At 40.9% G+C, this 19,795-nt stretch overlaps 1 protein-coding gene across 2 annotated transcripts in view; it reads right to left on the reverse strand.

The window, feature by feature from the left end:
- The window catches only part of EFCAB6 (EF-hand calcium binding domain 6), a 259,282-nt gene that overhangs the window by 126,377 nt on the left and 113,110 nt on the right, over window positions 1-19,795 (reverse strand). For both annotated transcript variants that reach the window (XM_060189120.1, XM_060189121.1), the window contains 4 exons: window positions 12,124-12,291; window positions 8,040-8,096; window positions 7,776-7,936; window positions 574-723 (listed from right to left, as the gene is read on the reverse strand). In XM_060189120.1, coding sequence (XP_060045103.1) covers window positions 574-723; window positions 7,776-7,936; window positions 8,040-8,096; window positions 12,124-12,291 — 536 coding nt within the window. The remainder of the gene's footprint in view (window positions 1-573; window positions 724-7,775; window positions 7,937-8,039; window positions 8,097-12,123; window positions 12,292-19,795) is intronic.

Here is a 19,795-nt window from a genome sequence, read left to right on the forward strand (position 1 = left end):
TTCCCATTAGTCTAAATCTACACTTTTCAAAATGAAAACGGTTTAGAATAGTCACCAGACTGACTTTTAATACATATGCTAAGCATGTTTTATTGATATAATTCAATTTGGCAATAATTTTTTAATAATTCTATCATTCATGTTAAGGAAATGGTAACTAGTTTAACGGGTATAATTTTCTAATACATGTTAAACGGTGGCCAGGAACAAAAGTTTCTGGAAAGGAATAAATGTGAATGCAAGGATGTATTAGTTGGGAGGCAGGCAGCTTCTCTAGTAGTCCTGGGTTCTGGACCCAGGATAATGTTCAGTTTATGAACATTATGAAACAAGCCTCCTTTAAGACCTTGGTGTTTTGATTTCTAGAATTAATAGGTCAGAGCCTTAACTTCTGAGATCTCTGCTTGCTCTAAGATTCCTTGACTCAAATCACTGTATTCATAGTCTGTCACCTTCCATATTTAAATACTAAAATATTAAAATTCTCATTTAGTCAACAAATATTTACTAACTACCTTATCCATGATAGGCACTGTGATTTTAAATATGTGGTTTCCTTCTGATATATTTTACCTCTCAGAAAGATCTGGCATCTGCCGTTTCTCCAGTGGATCCTTGCGAATAGGAGCTGGAGAGCTGGACAGGTTATTAATTCCAATGTATGCCAAGAGTTTCTTATAAAGGATTCTTCCTGAAGCAACATCTTGAAACTTACTGTAGAGCCTAAATTAAAATAATAATAATTAGTATTGCTTTAGAATAGCTACCAAGTGTTGGTGAGAATGAGTGACTACAACTTGGATGGCTGGTGGGTGTGAAACGGAGCAAACACTTTGGGGAAAGCGTGTGGCAAATGAATGCCACTTTTGAGGGGATCCACTCCTCCCACCCCTGGTGCTAACCCAAGAGACATGAACGTGAATACCCCCCAACAGAAGTCCACAACATGTACAGCTAAACTTGCAATGCCAAAAACTGGAAGGAAATTTTTAAAAGCCCACCAAGAGATGCTAGATCCACAGACTGGGTAAGAGCATACAAGGGAGTTTAACTCAGTGATGAGGTGAAAACACTGTGGACACACAACAGACACAAAATCATTGTGCTTGGTGAGCAGAGCCTATCTGAAAAAGTATGTTTTCTGTACTTACACAGATATGAAACCCTAGCAAGTGTACAGTGATCTTTAATGGCAGAGAGCAGGTTGTGGGGAGGAATAAATTAAATTGAACAGAGAGCTTTGGGGGAGATGAAAAAGTCTGCTATTTTGATTGATACTGTGTCATGATTTCATGGATATATACATGATTGATGTGTACAAAGTGTATCATTTGAATATATACAATTTATTGTTTGTAAAGAAGACTGCAGGGCCTGAGAGAGAGCTCACCGGGTCCTAGCATCACGTAGGAATGGCATGGTAACAGGAGGAAACTCTGGTACTGTGGTTTCTCTCTCTCTTTCTCTCTCTCTCTCTGAATAATAGCAATTTGGATAGAGATTCACCAGCTTGAAAGCCATGAAACTGTGCTCACACAAGGCCATGACTCCACCAAAAAGCTGTGCCATAAATATGCAACAAATTTAAACAAAGAATTTTTAATTGGAAATTTTGGTACAGAATTATGAAAGTACTTATGATAGAATTTTGGCATATGCAAATATTTTAACAGGTAAGAAACCACTCATACAGCAAGTCTTTCCTAGCATTTTCTATGTCTATGTTACTTTATTGAAAAAGATTAATTTTATTAATATATACAAGAGAGTTTCACATGAGACAGCAAGAAGAGAGACAAGCTGGAGTATCACTCTGGTACACATGGTGCAAGAGTGAAACGGAAACCTCAAGCATGTTAGTCTGATGCACTACCAACTAAACTATTCCTCTAGCCACTGTTGATACGTTTCTAATGATAATTGTTATACATGCTCTTGTTGAAAAATTGCACAATAATTTTGAGACAAATGTAACAGAATTCCATGAGTTAAACTGCACAACAGTTGGGGGCATGGCCCCTGAAAATGACCCTCCACAGGTCTGAACATCAGCTTTCAGGCACTCTCTGAGTCACGGTGTGACCTGCAGACACTTTGGGGCCTGAACTATTTTCAAATTAACCCCAAGGTGTTCAGTTTGTTGTCTCTACTCCAAGTCTCTTTCTTGTATGCGTATGTGTACTTGTTCAGAGGCGACTATGTGACTTGCATCCTCACTCCATTAGCTGACGGAAAGCACTCTCGTATTCTCTAACATTTTCTAAGACTATGAGTGTGTTTAGCATGTCAGTGAGGAGCCAGAGTTGGTTTGCAGACCTTAACTTAATTTCTTTTTTTAATATTTTATTTATTTATTCATGAGGAAGATAGAGAGAGAGACAGAGAGAGAGAGAACCAGACATCACTCTGGTAAATACTGCCAGGGATTGAACTCAGAACCTCATGCTTAGGAGTCCAATACTTTATTCACTGTGCCACCTCCTGAACCACTAATTTCTTTCCTTTTCTTTTTCTCTTCTTCCCTTTTATTTTTCTTTTCTTTTCTCTTCTTCATTTTTTTTTTGCCTCCAGGGTTATTGCTGGGACTTGGTGCCTGCACTACGAATCCACTCCTCCTGGTGGCCATTTTTCCCTTATTATTGTTGTTGGACAGGACAGAGAGAAATTGAGAGAGATGGGGAAGACAGAGAGGAGGAGAGAAAGACAGACACCTGCAGACCTATTTCACCACCCATGAATTGAAGCCCCCTGCAGGTGGGGAGATGGGGGCTCGAATCAGGATCCTTATGCGGGTCCTTGCACCCACTGTACTACCCCCTTAATTTCTTTACAACATTGACTGTAATGTAAAGTGGCTTGCTCTTTACTAGCTATCTTTGGTTATGCTCACTCAAATTTCTGGAATTCTCTTATCACCCAATCAAATGTTATTTTGAAGCCCCAAAGTTTTCTCTGAACCTCCTTTCTTTCAGTAACGTGTTTAATGTTTCAGTTCTCATTTTAATATGGCAAGCACATATATCCTCTATGTATTAGCGTAGTCTAGACCTCCACTCAGTGAGAGGTTTGGGAATTGCTGACCTGGACATGTTACCCACCCTTCCTCTGTGTTGGCTTCTTTACCTCTGAAATGACAATGGAATTACCCACCTCTGAAGATTACTGTAATAATTAAGTCAAAGGGTCCATGTAAAGCTTCTAGCAGAGTTAGCATACTACAAGTCTATGTGCTCAGTAAACCGTGACTGATAATCATATCACAATTTCATCATGGTGATTTACATAGAGCTGGGATTAGAGCATGAGCTCTGAAGCCACACTTAATTTGATAAGTACTCAGCATTATTATACTCTATTTCAATAGAGAGGCTGTGTTCACTGTGCCAATATTATAGCTGCAATGGTGAGCAAACTAGAATAACCTCTGCCTTGCCGAGTTTCAAGTAGCCTGAGAATTGTTCACTCAGAAAAAGGGGAATATACCACGTGAAAGTCCAGGGGCTAGAGCATAGGCATTGTTGCCAAGAAATAGGAAGCTTTTCTGTCTAACCAGATGGAGACTAGCAGAGACAGAGTGACAGACATTTACTGAGCACTCACTGTTTGAGCCTGACAATATGCCTATGATCTCATTTGATCTTCACCATGACACTAGTGAATAATACTGGTATTTGAGTAAGAAAATAGAAACTCGGAAAGGTTAAGGAACTGGTCCAAGTTCACACCTAGTTCAAAGCCAGGTCAGAATCTGTACCCAGAAGTGTGACTACAGAGGTGAGAGGATCAAGAGGGGTCTAGGGAGCCACACATCCACACATATAGAGGTCTGGCTGATGTTTCATAATGGTAACAGGACAGTTTACCATGAGCAGATTTGTAGCTTAGATGAATAGAATCAGGATATGCCACAGAGATGGACTGGAGAGGCTTCCATCTCATATATCCAACTGCCAACTTGAGCAATACACTAGATGTCATTCATTCATTCATTCATTCATTTATTCATTCCTTAATTCATTCCCCTTATCAGCATTTAAGCAGTTTTGCCCATGACCCAGTTCCACCACTAGATACTGACTCTTTAGGGGTGACAAAGTAGACAAAACCCCTGCTTTCAACATGCTTGAAGAAAGGGGCATGTAGAAAGTAAACATAAATAAGTAAATGGTAATAACAGTAACAACAAGAACTAACGGGGGGAGCAGCACTAGGTGCAGGGATGGGAGGTGGAGAGGGGTGTTGTCATCAGTCTTCAAGTTAATGTGTCCTAAATGAAACCCACAACTCTCCTTGTTGAACTAGCTCCCTCCTCTACCTCCCCCACCACCCCCCACCTCAGTCTGCCCCATTGCAAAGCCCTAAGTTCCTAGGCGCCTGAAGCATAGGCTCCTCCTAGCTTCCTCCTCACCTCAGCTAGCTGTGCTCCAAACATAACCCCAAGTGGTTTTACTGATCTGCATTCCTAAAACTAAAGAGACATTGAGGGAACAGACAATGGCTCAGCAGGGAAAAGAAATTCCTTCCCATAAGTGAGGCCTTGGGTTCAAACTGCAGCACCATATGAGAGCAATATGGACAACACCAACCAAATTCTATGGATAGTGCAGTGGTGCTTTGGTGTCTCTCCTTCCCATTCTCTCTCAGAAATAAAGATAGTGTAGGGGAATAAATGGACCATGGAGGAAATTGAGAAGTAGCTTGTATACGTGAGGACATGGACTCCTTTGTTGGCAACATGTTATAATAAAAGAAGGGGGTGGAGCTACAGGGACAGAGGGGAGGAGTTGCATTTGAGGAATTTTTGCTATACTAAACTTACCTCCAAAGATGTTTTACCACTGACCCTCCCATCAGCACTGAGGACTATCTTTTAAACATAAGTTTGCAAAGTTGCAATTCCTTTATTTCAAATGATATCTAGTGTTATTCCCCCCCCCCACACACACACTTATTAGCCTGCATTTAAGCAAAGCAATAGGAAGTCTCATACTCAGAACCTTTGGCAGAGACATCTCATTAGGATTTAATCAATCGTTGTCATGATATCTTGTCTTATCATAACTTCCTTATGGCAAGAGAAACTGTTTTACATGCACAGTGGTGGGAAAGGCTGCTGGTATTTGTTTATTACAAATTAACATATTTAAGAAAGAGAGGATTGACATAAATAAAATAAAATGCATTATCCTTTTCTTGTGGATAAGAAAACAGATCTCAGCGTTGACTTATCTCCATCCCCTTCTCAGAAGTTGTTCGAACTTTTAATAGTTTCCTGGCTCCCTATCCCACTCCCAGGCTCCCTTCTTTTCTCATGGCCTTGCCTCCACCTGCACTGAGAATGCAGGAGACAGCCAGGATACCTTGGCCTGTCCCCTCCCTGGCCCTCTCCCTGTCTACGTTTCCCTGAGATTCTTCTCTTCCAGCTACTTCTTCCAGGACCCGACACACAAGCGTGCACACAGCTGCAAAACAGTCCTTTCCTCAGCTGTCTTCACTTTGCCCAGCAGGTCTCTGCCACCTGCCAGCTCTCTTGGATCCACTCCCTGAGTCTTACATCCTTCTCCAAGTCTGTACTTACTAAGGCAGCAGCCTCAGTAAGTGGGTGCCTGACCTTGCTGCACCTTAGGTGCTTTTCAAGCTGGCCTGTAACCCCTTCTCCCTGTCTCAGACTCACTAAGTATGCAGGGAAGTCTGTGAACTTATTCCATAGGGCTTCTAGAGTGCACTCAGTTCTCTTCCAACTCACTGAATGACACACCCATCTAAAAAGACCTGTGTATACCTATGTTCATAGCAGCACAATTTGTAAATTCCCAAATCTGGAAGCAACTTAGGGGTCCAACAACAGATAAGTAGCTGAGAAAGTTGTATATATATTACTCAGTTATTAAGAATGATGAATTCACAGGGCCAGGCAGTGGTGCACCTGGTTGAGTGCAAACATTACAGTGCACAAGAACCCAGGTCCAACCCCCTGGCCCCCACCTGCAGGGGGGAAGCTTTACAAATGGTGAAGCAAGGCTGAAGGTGTCTCTCTTGTTTCTTTCCCTCTCTGTCTCCCCCTCTTCCTCTCAATTTCCTCTGTCTATATGCAATAATATATATACATGTATGAATAATGAATTCACTTTATTCACCTCATGCTTTATAGAACTTGAAGGAATCATGTTAAGTGAGATAAGCCAGAACGAGAAGGATAAATATGGGATGATCTCACTCATGGACAGAAGTTGAGAAATAAGAACAGAAAGGGAAACACAAAGCAGACCCTAGACTAGTTTGGTATATTGCACCAAAGTAAAGGACTGGGGGAGGGGATTTCAGGTCCTAGCGCGTGATGATGGAAGAGGACTTAGGCTGGGGTGAGAGTGTTTTGCAGAAATTTAAAAAATTTTACACATGTATCAACAACTGTATTTACTGTAAACCATTAATACCCCCAATAAAAATATTTTTAAAAAGACTAAATGAAGGAGTAAGTGCAGTGCTGCCCACCAGCCCTGGGCCCTTTCCCTGGTACTTCTACACAGCACAGGCCTGAGTGGCTGAATTCCTGGAGATATGTTAATTTAATGTCTGTCTTCCCAGCCCCATCACTGGCCAACTTAGGCCCTCAGCCTCCTCTAGGCATTTTCTAGAATCTTCTGTCCTCTTCCTCTCCCTAGCATCTCCCTTTTCTAGTGTTTTCCACCACACATTAGCAAACTCATCTGTCTGCAAAAGTCTGATAAGACTGACCGACACAGGTGTCCGGTGCTAGCACACCAACTTTTCCTAGAGAAAAAAAGGCTTTGCCTCATTCTTTTCTTACTGGCCTTTCAACCCCTCTTATTTTACAGAAAACTGCAGGAAAAGTGGGATATGAAATTCAAAACAGGATACTCATGTGGCCAACAAAAACAGGCAGGCCAACTTCTACTTCAGATCACTTAAAATGAGTGGAATGTGAGCCACAGCAGTACATAGGATGCTCAACACTCAGAAGAACCAGGAGAATGATTCTTCCATGATGCCACTCCCCAGCCCCAGGAATCTCTGGGACACTGACACCGCTGGGAAGTGCTAGGCCACCTATGAGGCTAGGCCACCATTCAGCAGCAGCAGACTAAGTTGGGGGAAGCTCAGAAGGTGTGGGGAACGCTCTGCAGAAGAGTAAAGGATACTTCTCAAGGTCATCATAGAGACGGAGGTGTCAGGCTCCATGCTCGAGGGAAGAGGTACACAAGACAAAAGAGATCCACACAGGGAGACCCACAGGGGCCTCAGGGACACTGTTCTACCTTGCTCTCAATACCCCTAATATGCAGCTACTACCACAGCCATGTCCTTTTTTCACCTTTTCAGTTTCAGCTCATCCAAGGGAAATTAAGTTTTATAGGAAGGTGAAACAAAATAGGTTTTAAGCTACTGTAGATTGGGGTGCCTGCAGCATAGTCCAACACAACGGGAAGTGAAAAAATAGCTACACATTAAGAGCATCCGGGTCACACAAACCCAGGAGAGACAGAAGTTTCAGTATACTGACTCCAAGCAGGTACTGGAAGTCTATGGAGGGGGAACGTAGCTATCTTACAGGGCCTGGACCAGGATAGATTTAGAAGACAAAGGCTAAACTCTGCACCGGTGTCCAGTGCTTATCAACGACTAGAAGCTATCATCAATATTACCTATTGACACTGCAAAAGTAAATACACAGCAAAGGGTTTAGGGTTATGAAACAGACATGGTAGAAAATATAACGTGAATTAATTTTCTTCCCCATGACCCCAACTTACTTTATTAAATGCTCAGCTGTTAAAAATGGGCAGTAGATGAGCATGGCTTTCTTGAAATTATTTCGACTAATGAGCCCTGTGGCTCCAGGGTCATATGACTGTAGCATTTCGCGTAAAGCATGTCGGTTCCTAGCAATGGTATCATGAATGATTTCTTCCACCTGATGTAGAAAACAGACAGGTTTACCAAGCAGCACCTTTGTCACCTGGGGTGACAGCACCCCAGGGACTACCCAGGAAGGCAGACAGGAAAGAGCTACTCACTGAATCCCATGCCATCGGGGGAGGCTCCTTGGTGTCTGGATAGGACATTTTTCTCATCTGATTAGGAAAGAGTATATAAAATTACTCATGGAGGAGGCAGGAGGCATGAAAGCTGAGTAGGCAAAAGTGACTTTGCCCCCAACCACCATCTGGAAATGGGTAATAACATTTATCTTGTATATCTGGGGAGGTAGCTGAGTGCAGAATTTGCATGTATGAGGTCCTGAGTTCAATTCCTTGTGCTACATAAATATTAATATTAAATGTTTACTACTTGAACAATCAGCCCAGTAAACACGAAGAAATCTATCTAGAAATTATATACATGTAAAAGGATGACAATATGGCATGTTTTGCCAATCAACAAAATGAAAGAAAGAAAGGAGCAGAAAAGAGAAATTTGTTAGTGTGAGCAAGGTTAATATTAGATAAACTAATAATTGTCAGGCTTGAGGATAAGTGGGCACTGCTAGGGAGTGACTAGGGGCCAAGGATGGAAGGAAAGCTTACTTTTCACTCTGTTCCCCTTTTCTATCTTTTGTGTTTTGTACTTTATACATATATCCCTCTCTGAAAACAATGTGTAAGTGGGCAGGGAGATAGCTCAGAAGACGGGACGTGCATGCCTGAGGGTCAGGTTCACTCCCAGAGCTACTAGAAGCCAGAACTGAGAGTTGCTCTGTTCTGTCTTTGCCCTATAGATAAATAAAGCAAGTGAACATGTCGGGGGCAAATGGTGACCAGACTGTCTCTTGGACTCTGTGAAAACTAAGATGGGTACCAAGGTGGGATGGAACTTTGATGTGTGTTGAGGGGAAGGGTGACTTCCACAGATCATATGTGGTTATGAAAATACTCCTAAACCTGGATGGTTCTGTAAAAACAATGTTAAGTAGCACATAAATAAATAATCAAATCCTTAAAATAAATGAAACTACTAGTAAAATAAAAATATTCTTTCACCCAGTAATTCCATTTTAACAAACATAAGCTATAGGATATAGAATTATATAAAAAACATCCACTGTCATAATGACCTTGGGTCCATACTCCCAGAGGGATAAAGAATAGGAAAGCTATCAAGGGAGGGGAGAGGATATGGAGTTATTGTGGTGGGAACTGTGTGGAGTTGTACCCCTCCTATCCTATGGTTTTGTCAGTGTTTCCTTTTTATAAATAAAATTAAAAAAACATCCGCTGTATCAAATTTATGAAAGAAAAAATGAACACCTAGAGTATAACAATAGGGAATTACTATGTTTCTAAATTATTTCACACTTTTAAATTATGGGTCAGAATTTCTATTGGCATCAGATGTTAGCAGTATGTTAGTAAAGAACAACAGACTAAAAAATCATTAGTCACATGATCTCATTTTAAAATTAAATATATGTCACATGTGACAGACTCTAGCCACTTAATCAAATTGTATACATCAGCTATGCATGTTTTCATATGAATTATACCTCAATAAAGCTGAAAACAAAAAGTACATGTGTGCAGGCATAGTTTTCGAAGAATATACAACAAAGCATAGTTTGTATATTAACAGATGTTAGAATGAGCAGCCTTTTAAACATCACTTTGCGTTAATAGTGATTTAAGTGAGAGCCAGAAGATAACTCACCTGGTAGAGTGTACAGTTAATAGTACTCAAAGACCCATGTTAGAGTCCCTGGCACCCATGGGAGTGCCATGCATGACAGTTACTGTGTTGTTTCTCATCTCCTTGCCTCTTTTTGTTTTATTTTCTTCTATTTGACTTCTGTGTTTTCCATTTTTTTTTGCTTACCTGCCCATATACATACATATACCCACATAGATGCATTTCTAGTGCAGTGCTGGAGCACAAATCCATGGCTTCACACATGTGTTTTACTGCTGAACCACCCCCTGGATCAATTGTTTTGTTGCTGTTTAGAGAGTGTACCAAGCATTGCTCCACCATCCATGGAGTTCTTGCTTTCATGGGGTGCCAGAGCTTCATGTATTCAAGATCCACCTCCCAGGCCCTGTATTTTTAACATGTGTGCACAACCAGGTGTTCCACCAGCCAGCCCCGAGACCCCTATCTTTTTTAAGGAAAATGGTGTTTATATGCATGGGTGCTGTGTTCATTAGTCATGATTCTCAAGTGCTAACACATGTTGTTCAGAAAAACTGGTGATTTCATATTTTTGTGTGTGGAAAAGCCCTGGGACTCACTGTTGAATTACTGTTTGAGGAAGATCAAGCAGCATAGGCTTAGGATGTGGCTTACTGCCTAACCTGCATTAAGTAAGTTATAACATTAAAGTGAAAATCTAAATGAAGCTACTAAAGTAAGTCTTTTTTTAACTGACTGAATCTTTAAAAAAAATTTTTTTATATTTATCTTCCCTTTTGTTTCCCTTGTTGTTTTTCATTGTTGTTGTAGTTATTGTTGTTGTTACTGATATCGTCTTTGTTAGATAGGATAGAGAGAAATGGAGTAAGGAGGGGAAGACAAGAGAGGGGGAGAGAAAGATAGACACCTGCAGACCTGCTTTACCACCTGTGAAGCGACTCCCCTGCAGGTGGGAAGCTGGGGCATGAACCGGAATCCTTAAGCCAGTCCTTGCGCTTTGCGCCACATGCGCTTAGCCCACTGTGCTACCACCCAACTCCCCTAAAGTAAGTTTTTAACAAACATTTCCATGAAAGTCTATTAATGAAATGTCTCTTCTAAAAATATTTATCTGTTTATTTATTCTCTGAAAGACAGAAAGAATGAGGTGAGAGAGACTAAAGCACTGCTCAGCTCTGGCATAAGGTGATGCCAGGGATTGAACCTGTGTCAACCTGTGAGGCCCCAAATATGCAAGCTTGGTGCTCTAACAGGCTGAGCTATCTCCCTAACCCAGTGAGAAATTTCAGTGAAAATCTGTTAATACTGGGTGGGTGCATGCAGTGAGACTCGTTTGATTCTTAAAATTGTATATGCTAATAAGTATTAAAGTTAGAGGAGATTTTCTCTTCTTTCTTTCCTTTTATTTTCTTTTTTCTTTTCATTTATTGTCACCAGGGTTATTGCTGGGGCTCAGTGCTAGCACTATGAGCCCACTGCTCTCAGTGGCCATTTTTTCCTTTTTTCCCCCTTTCTATTTTTATTTGATAGGACAGAGAGAGCAGTTGCAGAGGGGAAAGATAGAGAAGGGGAAAGATAGACACTTGCAGACCTTCTTCACTACTCACAACGTGTCCTCCTTGCTGGTGGGGAGTAGGGGGCTCAAACCTGGGTCCTTGTGCAAGGTCACATGCACTTAACCGGGTGTGCCACCATTCCATTCTCTGGAGGGACATTTCTAATAATAAACTCTGTCAACTTTTCCGCCCAAAGAAACAAATACCAAAGTCAAGTGTTAGTTACTAGCAGCAATAATAATTTTTTTAAAAGTAAACTAGCAGAAAAACTCTAAAGATATTGATGAGAATCAAAACTGCACTTCACAAGCATTCCTCCAGAAGATATGGGCACCGTGGAAGGGCTGGTGAGAACAAGTTACACCTGCATCTAAGGGGCTCTCATTCAAGGAGAGGTTTTCAGAAATGTCAGGTATCATTTCTAAACAAGATTCAGAAATTGTTTCTATATTACAATTAAATAACTGTTAAATATTTAAGTCTTGGGAGTTGGGCAGTAGCGCAGAGGGTTAAGCACACATGGTGCAAAGCGCAAGGATGGCGTAAGGATCCCGGTTTGAGCCCCTGGCTCCCCACCTTCAGGGGAGTCGCTTCACTGAAGCAGGTCTGGAGGTGTCTGTCTTTCCCTCCCCCTCTCTGTCTTCCCCTCCTCTCTCCATTTCTCTCTGTCCTATCTAACAATGATGACATCAACAATAATAATAACTACAACAACAATAAAGGCAACAAAAGGGAAAATAAATAAAATATAAAAAAACTTTAAAAAATATTTGTCTTCTTTAAAATGAAAATGAACTTTGATAGGAAATGTGAAATCATCAACTTAGTTGAGCTGTATTTTGCCTGCATCTCTTGTTTGAAATAAGAACATATAAATTTCCTGCCATTAAGTAGGGAGTATCACATCAGCCTTAAACCTCACCTTGGGGTCCTGTTCGAGCAGTCCAACAAATGTGCTGACACTGATCATCCCAGTGCCACTGGGGTCAAGTGTCCGCAACAATTCTTCGAATTCTGAGTCACTTATTTTGATGACCATGCAATTTAGAATATGTCGCAATTCTTCTGTTGTTAGACACCCATCTGGTTTCTGAGTAGGAGAGTGCATAAGGGAATTAAAAGAGAAGAAGAAAAATGAAGGAAATGCATTACATATATTCAGCATCACTTAACAAAGAGTGGTGTTTGGCCAAACAGAATTATGACTTGAAACTATAATGTCTCCATTGGTAACCGTCATGTAATACATGTGCCAAGAAGTGTGAGCAGCAGGGTGCCAGAACTTTACAGTATGCAGTTCCAACAAGGTTTTTTAGCTGTACTTGGGAGGAAGATGATCCCACAGGAGAGAAGAGACTGGTTTAGTGGGCACAGGGTAAGTCTACCCCAGACAGGCTAGATGTTGCTGGCGCAGATGGCTGCCCCAAGCCCACCTGGGGCTCACCCACAGGGGACACAGAACTTCCCAGCAATTCAATTACAACTTGCCAATTTACTAGGAATATTAATTATGCTTGTTTTCACTACCACCAACCTCATCAATTACATAAATGGATGATTACTTAGTGAGAAAAATTTCAGCCGTGCTGCATAAAGAAAACATGTTATGAGCAAAAAACACTGTGAGGCAAATTTCTTTCCCCAGAATTAAAAAAGAAATTAGCAGGAAGTAAATTAAACACCAAAATTGAGAGACACTGTTTACTAAGAAAAGCAGGGGGAAATAAAGTGCCTCTACCTCCTTGAAGAAGGAATATTAATGCAACAAAAGGGTTTATTGTATGACAAAGCAGTATGTAACTGGCAACTGTTACTCTGGAAGGCGAAAATCTGAAAAGGACTCTCTTGGGGAAGACTAAGAATGTCAAGGTTATATACTGCTTACTTTTTGGTTAGGAGTGATGATCAATTTTTAAAAATACTTTATTTATTTATTTATTCATTTACTGAATAGAGATAGAAACTAAAACAGAATGGGGAGAGAAAGAAAAAATGAAAGAAAGAAAGAAAGAAAGAAAGAAAGAAAGAAAGAAAGAAAGGAAGGAAGGAAGGGAGGAAGGAAGGAAGGAAGGAGGAAGGAAGACACCTGAAGACTTGTTTTACCACCTATGATGCTCCCTTCCCACACACACACACCTGCAGACTGGGACCAGGGGCTTGAACCTGGGTCCTTGCACATGGTAGCATGAGCACTCAATTGAGTGCATCACCACCCAGCTGCAACAACAAATTTATTTACTTATATTTATTTGTTTGTTTGTTTATGCCTCCAAGGTTATCACTGGTGCTTGATGCCTGAACTACAAATCCACAGTTCCTGTGGCCATTTAAAAAAATTTTTTTTGATAAGACTGAAAGAAATTGAGAGATAGAGAGGGAGCGAGACAGAGAGACAGACATCTGCAGACCTGATTCACTGCTTGTGAAGTGACCCTCTCTGCCCCCTGCAGGTGGGGAGCCTGGGGCGCCTGGGCCTTGAACCGGTTTCCTTGAGCAGGTCCTTGCGCTTCATACTATGTACCATTGTCCAGCCCCCAATTTATTATCTTTTTAACATTCAAATTGGATTCTTTGGCAACTAAACTTTTTTTTTTATTTATTTTTTTTATTTAAGAAAGGATTAATTAACAAAACCATAGGGTAGGAGGGGTACAACTCCACACAATTCCCACCGCCCAATCTCCATATCCCACCCCCTCCCCCGATATGATTTTTCAGCATAACTATAATATTGTGCAGCCATTACCAGTATCTAATTCCAGAACATTCTCATTGTCCCAAAAGAAACCACATCTTTATATTGTCATTTCACATTCTCATGTCCAGTCAAAGCAAACACTTTCTATATCTCTGTATTTAGTATTTTCTGGATATTGCATGAAAGTAGAGTCAGTCACACAGTAGGTGTGCATCCACATGCCTCTTGTGTGTGGCCTCTGCTACTTAGCAAAGTCTTGCAGAGATTCACATTCGCCATAGCATGGATCAGTATTTTGCTCCCTTTTATTAGTGTGATTATTCCATTGTATAGATGACCGATATATTATGTATCACCTCATAAGTTGGTGAACATTTTGAGTGTTTTCAGTTTGGAAAGGACAAATTACATTGCTGCGAACATTCTGCACACGTGTCTTTGTGTGGACTTATTTTTCTTTGTCTTGGGCAGGCACTGACAAGTGGAATTGATGGGTCATGTGACAAATTTGCTCATGTTGCTAAGAGAAGCTGAGGAGATGGTTGAGTGAGTAGAGCATGTGTGAGGCCCACCGTTCTATTCTGAACATCACATATGATGATAAATCAGTGCCTGAACTCTCTCTCTCTCTCAAACAAATAAACAAATATTTTAATTAAAATTTCAAGAAAGTAACACATTGTTTTTCATAGACAGGTGTGCCATTTAACATTTCTACCAGCAGAATTGCATCTCCACATTCTTGCCAACACTTGTTATTATCAAAATGGTGTTTTGGGGGCTGGGGCAATAGCATAATAGTTAAGCAAAAATAAGACCTTCATGCCTGAGGCAGCAAAGGTTCCAAGTTTGGTCTGTAGTACCACCAAAGCCAGAGCTGAGCAGTGCTCTGGTAAAAAAGTAAATCTATCACAGTCAATCCAGTTTGTTGTTGTGGATTTTATTTGCATTTTCCTAAAGTTTAATGTTACTCCTACTCATATATTGTCTTTGATTAAATGCCTAATAAAATATTTTGCCCATTTTAAAAGTTCACTTACCTATTTACTGAGTTCTAATAGTTCTCACATATACTGGACAAATAATTCATATACATTTTCTCCCAGTCCACCTGTTTTTTATTATAGCTTTAATGGTATCTTCTGAACCACAAGCATCTTTAATTTGGATAAGTTGACTTTATCAATTTATTGTTGATAAATCATATTTTAAGTGCCTAACAAATCTTTGTCTAGACAACTTAAAATTGTATTGTTCTAGGAGTTGGGCGGTAGTGCAATGGATTAAGCGCTCATGTCATGAAGTGCAAGGACTGGTATAAGGATCCCTGTTTGAGCCTCTGGCTCCCCACCTGCAGTAGGGTCACTTCACAATCGGTGAAACAGGTCTGCAGGGGTCTGTCTTTCTCTCTCCCACCTCTCAATCTCTCTCTGTCCTATCCAGCAGCAATAACAACAACAAGGGCAACAAAATGGGAAAATTGGCCTCCAGGAGCAGTGGATTTATAGTGTAGGCACCAAGCCCCAGCAATGATCCTGAAGGCAAAAACAAAATTGTATTGTTTCAGCATCTATATTTAGATCTGTGATTCATTTTTGTTATTTTTTTAAGTATGATATAAGGTATGAGTCTACATTCATCTTTTACATATGAACATCTATCTCAACAATATTTATTGAAGAGTATTCTTTTCCCTATTGCACTGTTAAGAACTGACTACAAATGTAAGTTTTTACTTCCATACTCTGAATTCTACTCCATGGGTCAACACACCTACCCTGTCAATGTGAATTTTTTTAAGATCAGTTTTTTTTTTTTAATTTCTGCAAAAAAACACACACAAAAAAAGGCACCAGGTGGGAATATGATGGGGCCTGAATTTTAACTAAGCTACAGATGAATTCGGATAGGACTGCCATTTCACTTCTTCTAGCGTTTGCCCTTCTTCCGTAGCCAGTCAACAGCGTCAGGTTGAGCCTGATGTAAAGTTTCAAGACCTCCTTTGAATCTGGAGAGGTGGCAGTCGTTGACTATGTGGGTCATAGTCTGTCTGTAGCCGCAGGGGCAGTTCGGGTCGTCTCTGGCTCCCCAGCGATGGAACATAGCGGCGCACCGGCCATGGCCTGTTCGATAGCGATTGAGGAGGGCCCAATCATAACGTGCTAGGTCAAAGCCGGGTTGACGCTTGCAGGGGTCTGTGATGAGGTGTTTGTTCTTTACCTCAGCTGACTGCCAACTCTGTTTCCAAGAGTCTGGAACAGAGAAGTTCAGTGTAGGCATAGGGGACCAGATTGGGTGACGAGACGTCAATTGTTGGACAGGGTGGGTGAAGATATCTGCGTATATTGGCAGGTCCGGTCGAGCGAAGACGTGGGAAATGAACTTAGATGATGCCGCATCCCGACAAATATCTGGCGGGGCGATGTTGCTAAGAACTGGCAGCCATGGAACCAGGGTGGAACGGATGGTTCCAGAAATTATCCTCATGGAGGAATATAATTTGGAATCGACCAAGTGGACATGGGGGCTACGGAACCATACTGGGGCACAGTATTCTGCAGTGGAATAGCATAATGCCAGAGATGATGATCGTAGTGTGGAAGCGCTCGCGCCCCATGAGGAGCTGGCAGCCTTGCAATGATGTTATTCCTCGCGCCCACCTTTGCTGCAGTTTTTATGAGATGTTCGTGAAATGACAGAGTGCGATCGAGAGTAACACCAAGATAGACTGGCTGGGCTTCATGCCGGATTCTCGTACCGCCAAGCTGCACATTAAGCTCACGCGAGGCCGAGGCATGGTGTAGATGGAAAACAGATGATACCGTTTTTGCAGTGCTAGGGATTAGACGACATTTTTTACAGTAATCAGATATCAGAGACATGTCTTTCGTGAGTGTTTCCTCGAGGATGTCGAACTTTGATGCCTGAGTTGCACAGCAGATGTCATCGGCGTAGATGAACTTCCTTGAAGAAGTTTCTGGGAGGTCATTGATGTAAATGTTAAATAGCGTAGGAGCCAGAACAGAGCCCTGGGGGAGGCCACTTGAGAAAATTCTCCATCTGCTAGACTTGTCACCCAGATGCACCCGGAATCTTCTGTTTTGGAGAAGAAATGATATAGTGTTGGCCACCCATGGAGGCAGGCATCTTGAGATCTTGACTAGGAGACCATGATGCCAGACCGTGTCATAGGCTGCTGTGAGATCAACAAAGACAGCACCCGTCTTTAAATTCTTCTGGAATCCATTTTCAATGTAAGTTGAGAGGGCCAGGGCTTGTTCGCAGGTAGATCTTCCTGGGCGGAAACCAGCTTGGGCGGGTGATAGGAATTTCTCTGTAAGAGGAGAAATGCGTGACAGAAGCAGCCTCTCAAGGAGTTTGTAACACACGGAGAGGAGAAAATTGGTCTATAGCCATCTTACTAATACTGAAATCCAGTCCCTGTGGACAGAATTTTCAATTGTGTTCATCTTTTCCAATTACTGTTACCAGTATTTGGTAATGTTAGGTGTACGTGACTAGTACTTCTTCAAGTTTCTTTCTAACTCCAGTATTCTTTCATGTTATCTTGAATGGCACAACTTTCTGAAGTCTGTTTCCATGTAGTTTTTTTTTTTTATTATTGTAGTTATTGTTGTTGTTATTGATGTCATCATTGTTGGATAGGACAGAGAGAAATGGAGAGAAGAGGGGAAGACAGAGAGGGGGAGAGAAAGAGAGACACCTGCAGACCTGCTTCACCGCCTGTGAAGCAACCCCCTTACAGGTGGGGAGCCCGGGGCTCAAACCGGGATCCTTATGCAGGTCCTTGCGCTTCATGACATTTGTGCTTAACCTGCTGTGCTACTGCCTGACCCCCATTTCTTAAGATTTTTTTTTCGATTATAACATCATGTTATCTGTAAATTAAAACAGTTTGCTTCTTCCTTCTCATTTTGAGTGCTTTCCTTTTTCTTTCTTTTCTTTTTTTCCTGATTTTACTGTCTAGAATTTCTAAACAACATTGACAAGAAATAATAAGAAGTTAACGTTCTTGTGTTTTTTTCCTGATCTTAGAAGTAGTCAGTCTTTCACTATTAACTATGTTACTCACTATGAGTTTGTTATAAATGCATTTTACCAGGTTAGGAAATTTTCTTTCTATCCCTAGCTTAATAAAAATCATTATTAATGAATGCTGGACTTTTCAAAATATGTTTACATATCTATTGAGATAATAATGAAATGTTATCCTTAATTCTACTAATATTGCAAGCTATATTGGTTGACTTCTAACAAGATGAGCCAGCCTTGCATTCCTGGGATAAGTCCTACATGCTCACAGCATTCTGTTCTTTTTCTGTGTTCCTGGGTTCAGTTCACTACTTTTAATTTTTTCAGATTTGTTGCAACAGTTTTTACAAGGAATCTTGATCTGTGGCTTTCTTTCCTTGTTACCTATGTCTGGCTTTGCCTACAAGGCAATATTGGTCTAAGAGAGTGAATTAGGATGTATTCCTTTTATTTATTTTATTTATTTATTTTTTATTGGGGAATTAATGATTTACATTCAACAGTAAGTACAATAGTTTGTACATGCATAACATTCCCCAGTTTCCCATATAACAAGATTTTATTTATTTATTAATGAGAAACATAGGAGGAGAGAGAAAGAGCCAGGTATCACTCTGGTACATGCGCTACCAGGGATTGAACTCAGGACCTCATGCTTGAGAGTACGATGTTTTATCCACTGCGCCATCTCCTGGATCACAGGATGTAGTCCTTATTCCTAGGCATTCTGAAACTTTGTAAGTGGCTGGTAGTATTCCTATAAGCAATCTCTATAGCTCTCAACACTGAGGATCTTTATACCTTTCATTAGATATACTTCTATATTTTATTTTAAAATAGTATTAGAACTATTCAAAACTCTTTCTCAAATTGCCTAGTACAGTTTCTAAAAAAAAAAATACTGATCTTTACATACTGACCTTTTATCCAATGACCTTCTAACTCTATTACTAGTTCTAATGTTTTGGAACATTTTATTCCTGCTTTGTATAAAAATTTTCCCATATGTAAAAAATCATTTGAGCTGCGAATAATAACACCCAGATGAAGTGTGTGTAAACAGGCAGGGTACAATTTGCTTCTGGCTGATGGAGGGGGAGCCACATCCGATTTAAGTGAAAGTAATCAAATGGTCAGGCCCACCTCTGAAGAGGCAGTTATAATATACCTGTTTCACTCTCTATAGCAAGAGAGGAACCAGTTTCACATAGTGTCTAGTGTCATCTGTGGTCAGGCAAAACACTCACCCCTGCCAATCCCTGCCTGTCCCCCTCTGTACTTCATTTCTTCCAGGTCTCAGAAGGGGGTTCATACTATGGCAAATGATGCAGGTTGGGGCGAGACTACTGGTTAGCCTTGGTCTCTGCAATTTTAAGGCACTTGGTGATCACTGATTCTGTGTGAGCTCATGGATTTTGCCATGTTCATGTATGTGTCCAGCTCAATATCCAGCACTGTGGCAGGCACCCAGTTCCTTGATATCACTTCAGTTACTTTTAAATAGTCTAATATTTTGGGTGGTTAGCATTATCACAGCCCTCCATTAACGGAGATGAAGACTTTGGCTATTTTTAATTAAATTGCGTCTTCAATATACTAATAGAAGCTGAATCAATTAAATACATGAGGCTTCATTTGTCTTCACGAGGCAGCCCAGCTAGGAGCTGCACAGGCAGGTAGGTGGGTCTCTGACTCCACTGCACATTCTTTAGTTACTTAGCCTAACACTGACTTTCCTCGGCAAAAGATGACAAAATGAAAGAACCTAACAAAGAAAAATGCCATTGAAATGTCAGAACTCGTGAATGCAAATAAATAACTTAAGACAGTGCCTGGTAGAAGC

Source organism: Erinaceus europaeus, chromosome 4, assembly GCF_950295315.1.
Source record: "Erinaceus europaeus chromosome 4, mEriEur2.1, whole genome shotgun sequence".
In the NCBI taxonomy this organism is placed as follows: Eukaryota; Metazoa; Chordata; class Mammalia; order Eulipotyphla; family Erinaceidae; genus Erinaceus; species Erinaceus europaeus.